Raw genomic sequence first — 14,514 nt, forward strand, 5'->3', positions numbered from 1 at the left:
GTTTTTTTTTTTTTTTTTTTTTTTTTTGAGAGAGAGAGAAGTGTTGTAGCACGAATATTTATAGCAAGTTTTGGAAGGGAAGAGGAGTGTCGTAACGTGCACGTAAGACGCGGCAGATGCCTTCATGCATGCACCATCACGTGGAGGCTCGTGGTGGTGAGACTTGGGCTAAATTTGCGCTTAGCAACACAACATGAATTAATTCATAGAGTAGGACTAGTATGTTATTAGAAGTATCAATATTTTCATACTTATAATTCGTTTTCAATAACGAAACTTTCGAATCCGCGATCAGCTCCGTTAGATTTGATCTAACGTATTTGAAGTGCCTAGAAAAGAAATTTTACAATTTTTGATATAATTTACCCATTGATTAATAACTTTTAATGGTTAATTTGTGCCTTTTAAACTCTCATGGAATAGAACTAGTGCGCTATTAAGAGTACGGAGGCCTTCGTAATCCTAAACCGTTTTCAATAATGAAACTTTGAATTGACGACTGGTTCCGTTAGACTTGATTTAGAAGTGCCTGCAAAATAAATTTTGTGATTTTTTAATATAATTTATCTATTGATCAAAATGGCTCAAAATCAACAACTTTTAATGGTTGATATTTACCATTTACATATTTAACGGTGTAGAAGTATTTAAATCAAATGAATTTTAATAGAAAATAGCTATTTTTTTTTATACTTATATATACCTGAGGTTTTTATTCTTGATTTGAACTTATTCGGGCTTAAAATATGTAATAATATTTCAGGCCCGGATCGGCCCAAACCTGATCGAAACGGTTTCCGTACAAACTAATTGTTCCAACCCAGCCCGCGTATAGTTTTTCGGCCCCAATCCAATCCCTTTAGAAGAATTTGCCGGATAGTTGGCGCTAACTATTAATTCCAAAAACTCGAATTGTTAAAAAGATACAACCAACTCACTATATGAATCTTGAATGTGATTCAGCTCAGCAAACATCATGTCATTTTGAGCATGACTCGGTCCAACCCGACCTTCCGCTATTTCCAACATATCCAACCCAACTTTCTGCTATTTAGAATGTGATTTGGCCAACTGGCCTCTTACCCCCATATTCGGACGTGATTTGGCCAACTAGCCTCCTGCCCCTCTCTACAGGACAGGATGCTGACCTTTTTAAGCTAAGCAAATTTGGGCCCAACAACTCGGCAACCCAACCCAGCCCAACAAACCTTATTGGACTGGGTCAGGCCCGGTTAGGCTGGGTCAATGTTAATAAGGCATATTGATATTGAAATTAATTGCGAATTGTTGAATATAAATGTTAAAAACATCAATCAATGCTTAAGATATTAGAAAACACCAGCACATCAATGCATAGAAAAAGAGTGCTGATTATATGTATTATGAAACACTGTTGTTTAATAACTTAAAACTTTTAAACTTTTAATGAACAACAATTATTTTATACCCTTTTAATACAAATAATTTGTTGTCGATAAATGTATCAACTGCAGCGAATTTGAGTTACAAAATAAGTCCCACTATAATTAACAAAACAACATATATCAAACTTCGCATACACATGCATGCATGAAACTAAATAGTAATTAATTATATCTCACTTTTATTTATTTATTTATTTATGGGCACAACACAAAGGACCTTTACACACACACATAAAACAGCACCTCTCGTTTATTTATTTTCTTAAAACACACCAAAGTACGTACGTACACGTATTTATCCACACCATACATGCATTCACTCTTTGCATGAAGCAACAACTACCACAGTACGTACGTACCTACGTACGTACCATTCTTATTATACGTATGAGAGACTCCAAATTTAAGTGTACTGCAGTGAACCTTGTACATGTATAGCTTGGTGCATCAACATGGCTTCTGGCACATGCATCGGTGTCGCAACCCCTCGCAGTCGCCGGCACCGAACCCCTCCTTCATGCACGTCTCCGCGCAGTGGCGGTCGGAGATGCACGGGCCCCAGAACCGCGTGCTCTTTATCCGGCAAATCCTCGCCTCCGCCCCCGGCACCACCACCACCGCTGTATAAATATTGTAAATAAATTGCAAAAGAAAAAAAAAAGAAATATTGTGATCCATTTGTGTCATTACAATGTGTGGGATTATACGTAATGTCACTTACGAGAGGCCAAGAGGAGAAGCACCATGAAAATTGCGTACGTAATTCCCTTCTTGTTCTCCATTAGTACAAATTAATTACTTAAAAAAGAGACTCAAGGTACCCAAAATGACTTGTGATTTATATGTATTCCAAACTACTTGCATATATATATACATATATATATATATATATATATATATATATATATATATATATATATATATAAATATGTATCCATATATGTATATGCAATTAATGTACGCGGGTTTGGTGGAGATGGAGTGCGAGGTGTCGCGGAGGAGAGGGTGATGCGTCGCACGTGTAGAGAGTGGGGAGCATGCAACTACATAACATATGAGGATGCCAAGTGGACTTTTAGATTCGTGCCATGATGATGATGTTGATGATGATGATGATGATGTCAAAAATTACTAACCCTTAATTAATTAACTCCCCTTGCCATGAATTGCATTGTAATAATCTATATTTAAACGTACGGTCGATATATAAAAGCTTAGATATTATTATAATTTAATAGTGTAATAATAAATAAATATAAGTATGAGACGTAGTGTCATTTGATTTGTGATAACCTCTTAATATTATTTGGCACATGACACGCATGTGACAAAGCAGTAATAATTATTCTAGCACCCAAAGTACCAAACACATATTAATTATTTATTCGAATTAATCAATACATTAATCATAGTTATATTGGTTTATGGGTAATAATATTTCCTTAATTAAAGACGTGATCATGTCGAACCTTTGTTTTTTTTTTTTTTTTTTCCTCCTCGTTTTCTATTGGAAATGCCAATTTATACTTTTCAACTATATAAATTTGATCAAATTTGAAGTTTAATCTCTGGCTTGTAGTTTAGATAGGGAGATATATATTCAGAGGATTATTTAAAAATGATAGATTTTAATTTTCTGAAGTGCTTAATTTTATTCAAATTACACTCATGTAAAGCTCCGGTCGAGCCAAATATAATTTAGAGAAATTATTGACAGCACTAAGACTAATTCTGAACTGTTGATATTAAATTATTTTTTTAATTAATATGGCGTGAAAGCTAGTCCTAAGTCCTCTGCTTTCTGTATCCACTATTTTATAGTTAATATTTCTTTTTATCATTCCGTCTCACTGGACATGGCATGATTCACCAATATTAAACATGTGAAAAAAAGTATCAGAACTAATCCTGAACTGTTTTTCTACTAGCTAGCTCGATTCTTTTGGATATATAACGGCTTACACTAGATACATTTATACATTTTGTGCACTACTTTTCATTTGTCCTCCATCTGAATGTCTATATCAATTTTAATGTCGAATGGTCGAGATTGAATTACCAGATGGAATGGAGAACAAATCAGCAGATATGATGTACGGATTGTTCAGATGCGCTGGGCATAGATAATGATTACTTATGTTGCCCTAGAAAGGAACACCCCATGTTCTACTATATATGGAGGGGATCAGAGGTATTGATGTAAGGTTTGATTTCAAAGTTACTTGCCAGTTGGGTCTTAAAACGACAAAAACTCAGTGATTTTGGCTAAATTACAGAAATTTTTTTTTTTATAAATATTTATTTTTTTACTTTCTCTTTCTAATTTTTAAAAAATCTATATTTTACCTTCTTAATATTTCAAAATTTTATATTTTAACATCTCTTCGTTAGAGTTTCATCACTATTCTATTTATTTCTTATAATTTATATTAAAAATAAATTTTAAAACGACAGAAATACATTTTAAAAAAACTTATAAAAAAATAAGGGTAATTTGGTCATTTTGCCCTCTCTATTAATGTCATATCCTCCGAAAAATATTTTTAAAATTCTAAGGGGACAAAATATAGATTTTTAAAAATTAGGGATGAAAAGTAAAAAAAAAAAAGGTCTTTACAGAATTTTTTTTATAATTTAGCCGAAAATGTTTATTCAGATTTTTATAATTTAGCCTAAAATGTTTATTCACTAACTAATTGAGTCATCATCATGCAAGAAAGTGTTGTAATCCACCTGAACCAATAAGAGGTCGTTTTGACGATGAAGGAAGAGTACAAAAATTCAACGGTAGAGATGAATCTAGTTAATTTGTAAATTATTAAATTATTTAATTATTTTATAGAAATTTTTACGCACTCGGATGTAATAAATAATATTAGTCATACGAGGACATTCACGATGCCATGATAAATGAATTTGCTTTGGTGTCGGTGACACTGACTCAGAGATCTATTGAGGAAATAATAATGTAGATAATAAAAGCATAAAACCACATTAAGTACCCCTTAATTATAGGCTATTTTGATATCGGTCCTTAAATTTTATTTTTCTTGATTAAGATACTCATAATCTCGTCTAATTTTACGACTTCAGCTACATTTCGTAAGACAAAATTCTAATCTTAACAAAAGTCTCATTTTACTTGTATAAAACAAACCCAAAATCAAGTTGAATAAAGATTAAAAATATGTCCAAAAAACCAAGGGTCTCCATATATTTTTACCTACAATGGATATAGAGGGACTCGATTCATAATAGCGTTGACTAGGGTGAGGGCATATGCATGTGATAGTGTTGTGTTCTTCAAGGCCATGTGCAAATCCACGTGGGTATGGCCTTAAACACACACCATTATTGAATCTTTTTGTTACATCAAGTACTTTCACATTGTAGACTACATGTTTTCATTTATTACATATAGAGAATTACTTTGTTATGCTCAAATAAGCTATAATTACCAACAAAGTTTATTTAAACCATTCATGTACACCATGAAGAGTAACCAAAACGTAGTGTGTTTCGCTGATCATAAAATTATACTGAATCTGATCCTTCTTTACTGATTGAACATAATCAGATTCAATAAATATACAACCACCTTCAAATACATTATTTAAAAGTATAAATTTGGCATTTAAGTACTGGCTAGTTCATAAATAATTTAATGCTTATTGATACATGTTTGTGAGCATAAAACATTAAGCATCTTACTTTAAGAACACAAGATAACATGGCCACATGATCATCAAAGGGCTTTATATATCATGTGCTTGTTAGTATTAACTAAGTTGCATGGTGTACTATCATCTAGCTTTGTTTAGAGTGTGCTTGACTTAACAAATATTCCATTAGCACACAATCCTATGGTTCATTGGACTAGTCAAATGCATACTGTTTTTTCTTTTTTCTTTTTTAATAAGGTTGACTAGTCAAAGATTGGTATAGTTCATGAGTATACTGGGAGTCGCGTAGCTGTTGAATATAAAATATAAAAATAATATTAATTTTTAACTAATGCTGATTTTAGAGGCACATAATTATTCGTATGATATCACATCAGAAGATACATAAGTTCGTGGTGATTTCTCTTTCTTAACTCCTTAAATGGCCAATATATTGAACTTTAGTACATTCTTAATTTGTAATCTCTTAGGAGATTTATGTTTTTTTCCTTTTATTTTCTTATGCCTTTTGGCTTGTGCTTTTCAGAATTTTGTAGGTTTGCATTTTTCTATTCATTTTGGGGCAATTAAAATAAGCAAAATCATAAAGTTAGGTCGAAAATATATATATAAAAAAGAGGCCCATAACATCGAAAAGGCGAAAAACCTAACACAAAGATTTGGACCTTCACCTGTAATTTGTTATTCAGAAACCTAACATATGTGCATGCATTGATTGAGGCATTTACCTGTATCTTTCAAATAGAAAAATACCATAATGTTGTTGTTATCTTAAATATCTCTACTAGCCAAATTTACTTCTTATTATTATATTATAGAAAAGCTATTACTTATACTTGTCCTCTGTCGGTTATCCATTTCATCTCGTATTTCAATCACAGTCCTCTGACTTTTGAACATAAAAAATGAATTCAGCAAGAAATATGAAATAATTGAATTTCGAGTTAACTTGAGATTTCGAATATCAACTATCAAGTTCTTGAGCAAATCTGCTAGATACGGATGAGTTAATAACATAGTTAGTTAATTCAGATTTGGCAAAAATTCGAAACGGATATAATACGCATAAAATTTGTTTTCTAATTTTTAAATTCGTTAAAAAATTCGGTTTAAAAAACAAATTCGGTATAAAATATAAAATATAAGATAATCTATATTTACATATAAAAATGATAAGTTTTTTATTCAGATTTTCAATAATTCGGGAATAATTCGCGAATCATTCGCGAATTATTTGGCTGGTCCAAAAATTCACGAATAATTTATTTTTTTTGAAAAAAATTCATAAATGAACTGTTTAATTCTGATTTTTCAATAATTCGTAAATAATTCGTAAATAATTCGCGAATTAACTAACAAAGGTTAATAGTAATATATTTTTTGAGACATATTTAAATTTAGATATGTTTTGAAATGCACTGTTTTTTATGAGACTTTTCAGACAAGCCCCCGCAAAAATCGGCTCGTTGTTTTCGATTCCCAACATTATTATTTATCACATTTATTTTTTAATTTTACTATAATTTGTTTTAAATTTTTGTGAACTCTAAAATAAGGAGCGTAAAGGTTACATCTCCCTTTTAGAGNGATCAAACATGGAATACCACAGGGAGATATTTGTAATATTTTACTATAATTTGTTTTAAATTTTTGTGAACTCTAAAATAAGGAGCGTAAAGGTTACATCTCCCTTTTAGAGTATACATGTATTTTTTTTATTTTAGAAAATATTACAAATATCTCCCTGTGGTATTCCATGTTTGATCATCTATAATTGCAAATATTAAAAATTTCGTCCTTGGTTAAAATTTGGTTAAAAGTTTGAGAAATCTACGTGTTTGCAAAAGCACACAAGGGCTAGAGATACAGAAAGGGCGGATTTGGGTAAGCAGAGGTGGGGTGTCCCTGTCTTTGGTAAGTCGGCTGGAATTTGGGATGGATTGAATTTTATCCTATTTTTTAATCTGACTTATCATTATATGCGGGACATGTCAGGATAACAGCAAGTTTTTTTTTTCACTTATCGTCCTATTTGGAGTGGATCGGAATAGGATCTCCACGAGCCCGGATAGCCATGCAAACGGATTCGGGTTGGTGGAGCTCCCGCCTCGATCCGCCCCGACGAGGACAGTAAATGGTAGAAAATAAACAGATTCGTGGCGGAAAACGGGATAAATTTTACGATCCTAGACGGATTCGGAGCAGGAAACGGGAGAAATTTTGATCCACCCCGAATCCGCCCTGAAAAGTATTTATATTTTAAAAAAATATTCTTAAAAAGTAATATATTTACAAAAAAGTTCAAAATACAAATAAGTTAGTACTCTCATTTCTAATGTACATTTGAAACTTTTGAATTTTATTTTGAATTGTGATTGATATTTTTTATTTTATAATTGATATTGTTAAATTATATATGTAATATTATTAAAAATTATTATTTTATATTTTATAAAATATTAATAATATTACAATTTTATAAAAAATATTAGCTGGCGGGACAGATTCGGGGCGCCGGTGGGAGGCGGGTTATGAGGCGGAGCAGATTATGGAATATATTTTTTAACTCTCACAGATTCGGGGAGGGAGGTGGGGCGAAATTTTGCTAGTCGGGGCAGGAGGCCGGGCGGGGCTCCCGTCTCCAGATCCGCCCCATTTGCATCCCTAAGCCCGGATCCATTTGTCTCCCTAGCTAGGGCATGCCACATGACACCACTATAAATCACCAATAGAGTTCCCTATTTGCTACATTGATAAATCACAGCTCCTCACTCTTTCTCCCTCTACAACAAAAAGGCAAAAATCTACAGAGAGAGAGAGAGACTGAGTGTGTGTCCAAATGGCACAAAACTCCACCACCCGCTCAAGCAATAGAGTCAGCTCTGTGGCCTCTATCGCCACTACTGTCAGCCACCATTACCAGCATCCGAGCTGCGGCCTCGGACGCCTCATCAGAAAACTAAAGAAGCAAAGCAAATTGCTTTGCATGACCCCTGCAAGGCCCAGGAGTAGTGCATTCCACTGCCAATATGATCCTCTTAGCTATGCGCGCAATTTCGACCGCAGCGGCTTTGGCACCGCTCTCGACGACGATTCGACACACTTCTACTACACCTTCTCGTCGCGGTTCGTCGCCGTCTCGTCGCGAGTATCTCCGTCAGATTAAGATTATCTTCTTTTTTTTTTTGTTTAGTGGATAAGTTGTGAGTTTGGGTGATTAAGAGTATGAGAGATGTTGTTAATATGCAGTTTTTGTTAGCTTCATATTTGTTAAACAAGGAGGATGAGTTAATGCTGGAATTTTTGTTCTGGAAATTTGGAATGAATGGTTTTTGGCATTGCTTATAATATTTTATAATTTCGTAAAAATTGAAAATTACTATTCTCAATTATTGTAATGTAATTATGAGTTAATATGGTTCCATTGCTTTGTAATATATTTAATTTTGCAATGAATATTGTAATAGAGCATAAAGTTTTATGGCATAATATTTTTCAACTACAAGAAAAAAGTAGAGACCAGATCCAATGTATTGGACCTCATTTCAATGATAAAGGATATATTTAAGCTAGATTTTTTATTTTCTTTTAACTTGAGAATTGCGTACTACAACAAAAACGGTCTATAGCGACACTTTTAAATGTCGGTATAGATCAAAAAAATATTACTGACTAAATTACCGACACTTTAAAAAAGTGTTGCTATATGTGGGGTCGCTAGGTATATAGTGACAGTTAAAGAGTGTCGCTATGACCTAAAATAGTGTTGCTAATTTACCAACACTTATTTAATCATTTAGCAATCGTTGGAACTCTACCTCGTTAGCTACGGTTGCGGAGGAGGACGAGAGTAAGGGATCTTCGTCTAGGATTTCAGTGGATTAAGTGAGGAGAGAAGGGGAGATGGTAATCGATTTTTAGTTTTTTNCAACAACTAAGCATGAAAAAAAATTAAATCATAGCAGTTAATTTTTTTTATTATCTTTTGCTATATCTGTCTCATCCATAATTAACTTTGATACTGTACGTAGCGAAGTCAATTATGATACTTTTAATGAACGGAGTTATGATTTACAAATAAAAATAACTGATCAAATAAAATAGATCGATATTTTGAATAATGTGATACGGCAAAACGTGAATTAATATGATAACTTTAGTGTCCCACAGAATATATATATATATATATATAGAGCAGGGCTGCTGTGCTCTCAGGAGCACGGAGGCCTCCGTGCTCCTGAGAGCACAGCAGCCCTGCTATATATATATATATATATATATATAGAGCAGGGCTGCTGTGCTCTCAGGAGCACGGAGGCCTCCGTGCTCCTGAGAGCACAGCAGCCCTGCTATATATATATATATATATATATATAGAGCAGGGCTGCTGTGCTCTCAGGAGCACGGAGGCCTCCGTGCTCCTGAGAGCACAGCAGCCCTGCTATATATATATATATATATATATATAGAGCAGGGCTGCTGTGCTCTCAGGAGCACGGAGGCCTCCGTGCTCCTGAGAGCACAGCAGCCCTGCTATATATATATATATATATATATATAGAGCAGGGCTGCTGTGCTCTCAGGAGCACGGAGGCCTCCGTGCTCCTGAGAGCACAGCAGCCCTGCTATATATATATATATATATATATATAGAGCAGGGCTGCTGTGCTCTCAGGAGCACGGAGGCCTCCGTGCTCCTGAGAGCACAGCAGCCCTGCTATATATATATATATATATATATATAGAGCAGGGCTGCTGTGCTCTCAGGAGCACGGAGGCCTCCGTGCTCCTGAGAGCACAGCAGCCCTGCTATATATATATATATATATATATATATGTTACCTCTTTTGTAAATGCTATGTGCGCTATCCATGTGATCTTAATATGCACTTGTATTGAATCAGCTGTAACTGGTGAAAGCAATTAATGAACTTGGTCCCATCCATATTTGATATATCAATTCAATTCTGATTTTACACCTAACAGAGCATTTTATTCATTTTACCTTGAAATATTATTATGGTGGTGCTTTTAAGAGAAACTGTATTAAAGTTTCCTTTGTTGCTTCTCTCTGCAACACAAAGGTTAGAAACATTAAATTACAAAAAAATTTTAATTTTTCAAAGCTTAGAATTTCATTTCATTTTACTGTTTGATAAGTATTGTACTACAAGTAGCGCTGTCAACAAGCCGAACACGCGTGAGCTCGTTAAAATATCGAGATAAAATATTCAGCTCGTGCTCGGCTCGTAAGCTGTCTTGCAAACAATAAGTTAGATTCTCACCCTTACTAGTAAATAAAAAATTGAAAAAAAAAATTAAAATTTTAATCTAATAATTAAAATTCATAAAATATAAGTCTCTTTGTATTTGAATTGGGCCTAAAATTTTAATAGTATATATATATAGAGTAGGGCTGCTGTGCTCTTAGAAGCACGGAGCCCTCCGTGCTCCTGAGCCGTTTTCGATGATGGGACTCTCAAATCGATGATCGGCTCCATTAGATTTGATCTAGCGTATTTGAAGTTTTTAGAAAATAATTTTTGCAATTTTTCGACATCATTTACCTAGCAATCGAAAGGATTCAAAATCAATAATTTTTAACGGCTGAAAATAAAAATCCTATAAAAAGTGGTGATATAGTATTAAAATTTTCGATCATAAATATTGATCTTGTTGTAGACAATATAAAGAATTTTGTATCAAAATTTTATCTAATTTGAATACTTCTACACCGTTAAACTTGAAAACGGCAGATATCAACCATTAAAAATTACTGATTTTGAATCCTTTCGATCACTAGATAAATGATATCGAAAAATCGCAAAAATTATTTTCTAGAGACTTCAAATACCCTAGATCAAGTCTAACGGAGCCGATCGTCGATTTGGATGTCCCATCATCGAAAACGGCTCAGGAGCACGAAGGGCTTCGTGCTCCTGAGAGGACAGCAGCCTTGCTCTATATATATATATATATATATATATATATATATATATATATATATATATATATATATATATATATATTTGAGCTGTATCGGAACAAACATGAGTGAGCTGGTCCAGCTCATGTTCAACTCGCTAAGATTTCAAGCTAAAATATTCAGCTTGTGTTATATATATTTGAGCTGTATCGGACCAAACACGAGTGAGTTGGTCCAGCTCTTGTTCAACTCGCTAAGATTTTAAGCTGAAAGATTCAGCTTGTGTTCGATTTGCTTATTAATTGAGAGATCAATCTCGATAAGCTTATTCCGAGCTGAGAGCTGGCTTATGAACAGCAAGCTAAGGTGTCATTTATAACTACAAGTAACACATGGCACGGAAATAAAGATATATATTTTTTATCAGGCTTTTTTTTTTGGCCCAATGTCATTAGATAGTCCCCAATGCTAAACGGGCGACGGGTCTACTAAGAGGTCCTTAGCAGGCTATAACAGTCCGGGTTAGAACCCACTTTAAGAATCGGGCCGGTCTGGCCCATCATGGCCCATAATGGGTCCGATTCAACTCCTCCTTCCTCGCTCCGAACGAACGTGGGCTCTCCAAACCTCTCTCTCTCTCTCTCTCTCTCTCTCTCTCCTCCGATCCATCGCCATGGCGCCTCTCGCCCCGAGAAGCGGCGACGCCGTATTCGCCAGCGTCGAGCGCGTCGTAAGCTCCCCAAAAACCCAAACCCTAGCAACCCCCTCGTGCTCAATCTCGATCTCGTCGTGCTCGATCCCGATCTAGTTTCTTTTCCCCCAATTTTGGCCCCTTTTTTCTGATATTTCAAGGGTTTGCGTGGCGCAGAATGCGGAGCTCTTCACCCTCACCTATGGGGCGATCGTGCGGCAGCTCATCACGGATCTCGAGGAGGTGGAGGAGGTCAACAAGCAGCTCGATCAGATGTAATCACTCTTTTCTCTCTCCCATATCACGCGATGCATCTCTCGATCTCCTCTAATTTCTACTATATATATATTTTTTAGAGTTTTTGATTCCTTATGGGTGTTTATTTGTCCTTAGTGGTGGTGTACACTTCGTGATGTTTGCGGTTTTGGAGATCTTACTTTGTAGATCCTTAATATTGGGAATTCAAAGCTATATTTGATTGTAATCGACTTAAACATCGTTTACTATTCAGAATTAGATCTTTAACTACGTTTATTAAAACCAAAAAAGATTTTTTTTCCCTTGTTCAAAAGTAGATATGTTGCTACCCTGATCAAAGCATCAAACTTCCTCTCTTGGTTTAACAATCTCCTAAATTTGATCATATCGGCATTGCGAATTCACTCAAATTCTACAAGAATATCAAACTTGCAAACAGAACTTAACCTTAAATCTGATATCTAGATAGTTAGTTGCATACTTGAATAGTTGATCTAGTTGATCTAGTGTTCTCGGGAGAATTATGGTCTTTCCAAGTTGATTATGTATAAACGAGGCGTGAACTTAATCTTATAAAGTTGAACTACTATAATTGCTTTATTGCCTACTATGATCACTTTTTAATCTTGAATACTTCCTCAAGTTGTTATTTTCCATGGTTAGAATAGGTAGCATGTGGGACAACTTTTAACCATATTAATACTGGTTTATAGCGGAAAGACACAAAGACCAAATTATGTGTGAGTAGTTTTAGATATGAGCCAGATCATCTAAATACCTTATATTTTTGCTTTTGAGTAATTTTGCATGATAGTTGTGTCTAGTTTTGGACATGTCCTGTTTGAGTTGGCCTTCCAATTTCTTGCTAGTCTGTTTTTCTTAACTTCATGCTTCTCCAGGGGTTATAATATCGGAGTTCGGTTGATTGATGAGTTTCTAGCAAAGTCCAATGTGTCGAGATGCGTGGACTTCAAGGAGACAGCTGAAGTAATTGCAAAGGTGCTTATGTTTAACTATCATGGTGTTTTCTTTCTTTTCCCCAAACGAGGAACTTTAGGAATGGATGGGTCACACTGACTCCTAGCTTACGAAGTATTTCAGTGATGAACTACAAAATTATGTCATCTTTTTTTCCCAATTTTTCTCCTCTTTCCCTTCTTTGTACTCATTTCTTACGTGTTTGATTAGATTTTTTTTTTCTGTAGAGCTGCTCAACTAAATGTTCTTGTGATTGCTCACAGCAAAAGTTCACAATTTTCCCCTCTTTTGACAATGGTTTTCTACTACGACAGATTTATGACCATCTTATATTTAACGAGTCTAAATTATTAACCTGCATAAAACGTTGCCGCTTGTTTCTGTTTCTTTTTCCTCAGTTTGCCACATTCTAAATTATTTGTCATCATTATAGTTTGGCTACTCAAAAGCTAATTTCAAGTGTAATAGCCTTCATACGTATAATAAAAGAAAGTTATTGATACTATTTGGTCATCCAAGATAGCCTTTATAACAAAAGAAAGCTATAGAACCATATGTGTGTTTTTGAGTTGAGATGTTTCAAGCTGTAGGTGTTGAAGTCCTTTCCCTTCTTGTTATGCTTTCTTAGTCTTGTCTCTCCGTCTAACAAATTCTCGGCAAATTCTTGACTATTGGAAAAGGTTGGCTTCAAAATGTTCTTAGGGGTCACCGCAACTGTGATCAACTGGGATGCCGAGGGCACGAGCTGCAGCCTCGTTTTGGAAGATAACCCTCTCGTGGATTTTGTCGAGCTTCCCGACACATGCCAAGGCCTTTCCTACTGTAACATCTTAAGCGGAGTTATTCGTGGGGCGCTAGAAATGGTTTGTTCCTATCTTCTACCTTTTTTTTTTGTTTTTTATTCCCCTTCTTTATCTCACTTCTCTTAATAAGTTATGGTGGTTCGGAACAATCATTGTCATTATGTTTCTCCCTATCGTGAAATATTAAGAGATTGCATCTCCTACGGAGAATAAGATAAATTATGTCCTTTTGTTTTGCATTGTTATTTGTTAGCTTAATAATGAACTGGAGTATTTATCAAGTGACACATCCTCATCATATCAAAGGGTATTTTTACTTCTATTTTAAGTTATTGTTGTGTTTGTGCAGGTCTCAATGAAGACCGAAATCACGTGGGTTCGAGATATGCTGCAGGGAGACGACGCTTACGAGCTGCGCGTAAAACTTCTGAAGCAAGTCCCCGAGGAGTACCCATACAAAGATGATGATTGATAATTCTGATGTAAAATCAGTTGATTAATGTAGTAATAGTTTTCCGTTTGCCGAAAGATTCATTTACTTTTAGTGGTGAGTTCTGCCCTTTCTCATGTGAAAGAAACAAGAGTTCAGATTTATTGCTTGGCACTTTTTCTGCATCCTGATGAATGGAAAATGTTTGATGTATTTCTTTCAACAGTTAAATGATCTGGTTTAAGTCATCCCTCTTTGGTTTTTTTTTTTTTCCCCTTCTTTTTAAATGAATAACAAGATAAAATGTTACTATGAAACAAG

At 34.7% G+C, this 14,514-nt stretch overlaps 1 protein-coding gene across 1 annotated transcript; it reads left to right on the forward strand.

Moving 5' to 3' along the window:
• Positions 11,639-14,378, forward strand: LOC109724856 (trafficking protein particle complex subunit 3). The gene is made up of 5 exons (XM_020253797.1): positions 11,639-11,763; positions 11,902-11,999; positions 12,882-12,981; positions 13,641-13,823; positions 14,113-14,378. The coding sequence occupies exons 1-5, from the start codon at positions 11,707-11,709 to the stop codon at positions 14,233-14,235; spliced, it is 561 nt and encodes a 186-aa protein (XP_020109386.1). The 5' UTR covers positions 11,639-11,706; the 3' UTR covers positions 14,236-14,378.

Source organism: Ananas comosus, linkage group 19 (assembly GCF_001540865.1).
Source record: "Ananas comosus cultivar F153 linkage group 19, ASM154086v1, whole genome shotgun sequence".
NCBI lineage: Eukaryota > Viridiplantae > Streptophyta > Magnoliopsida > Poales > Bromeliaceae > Ananas > Ananas comosus.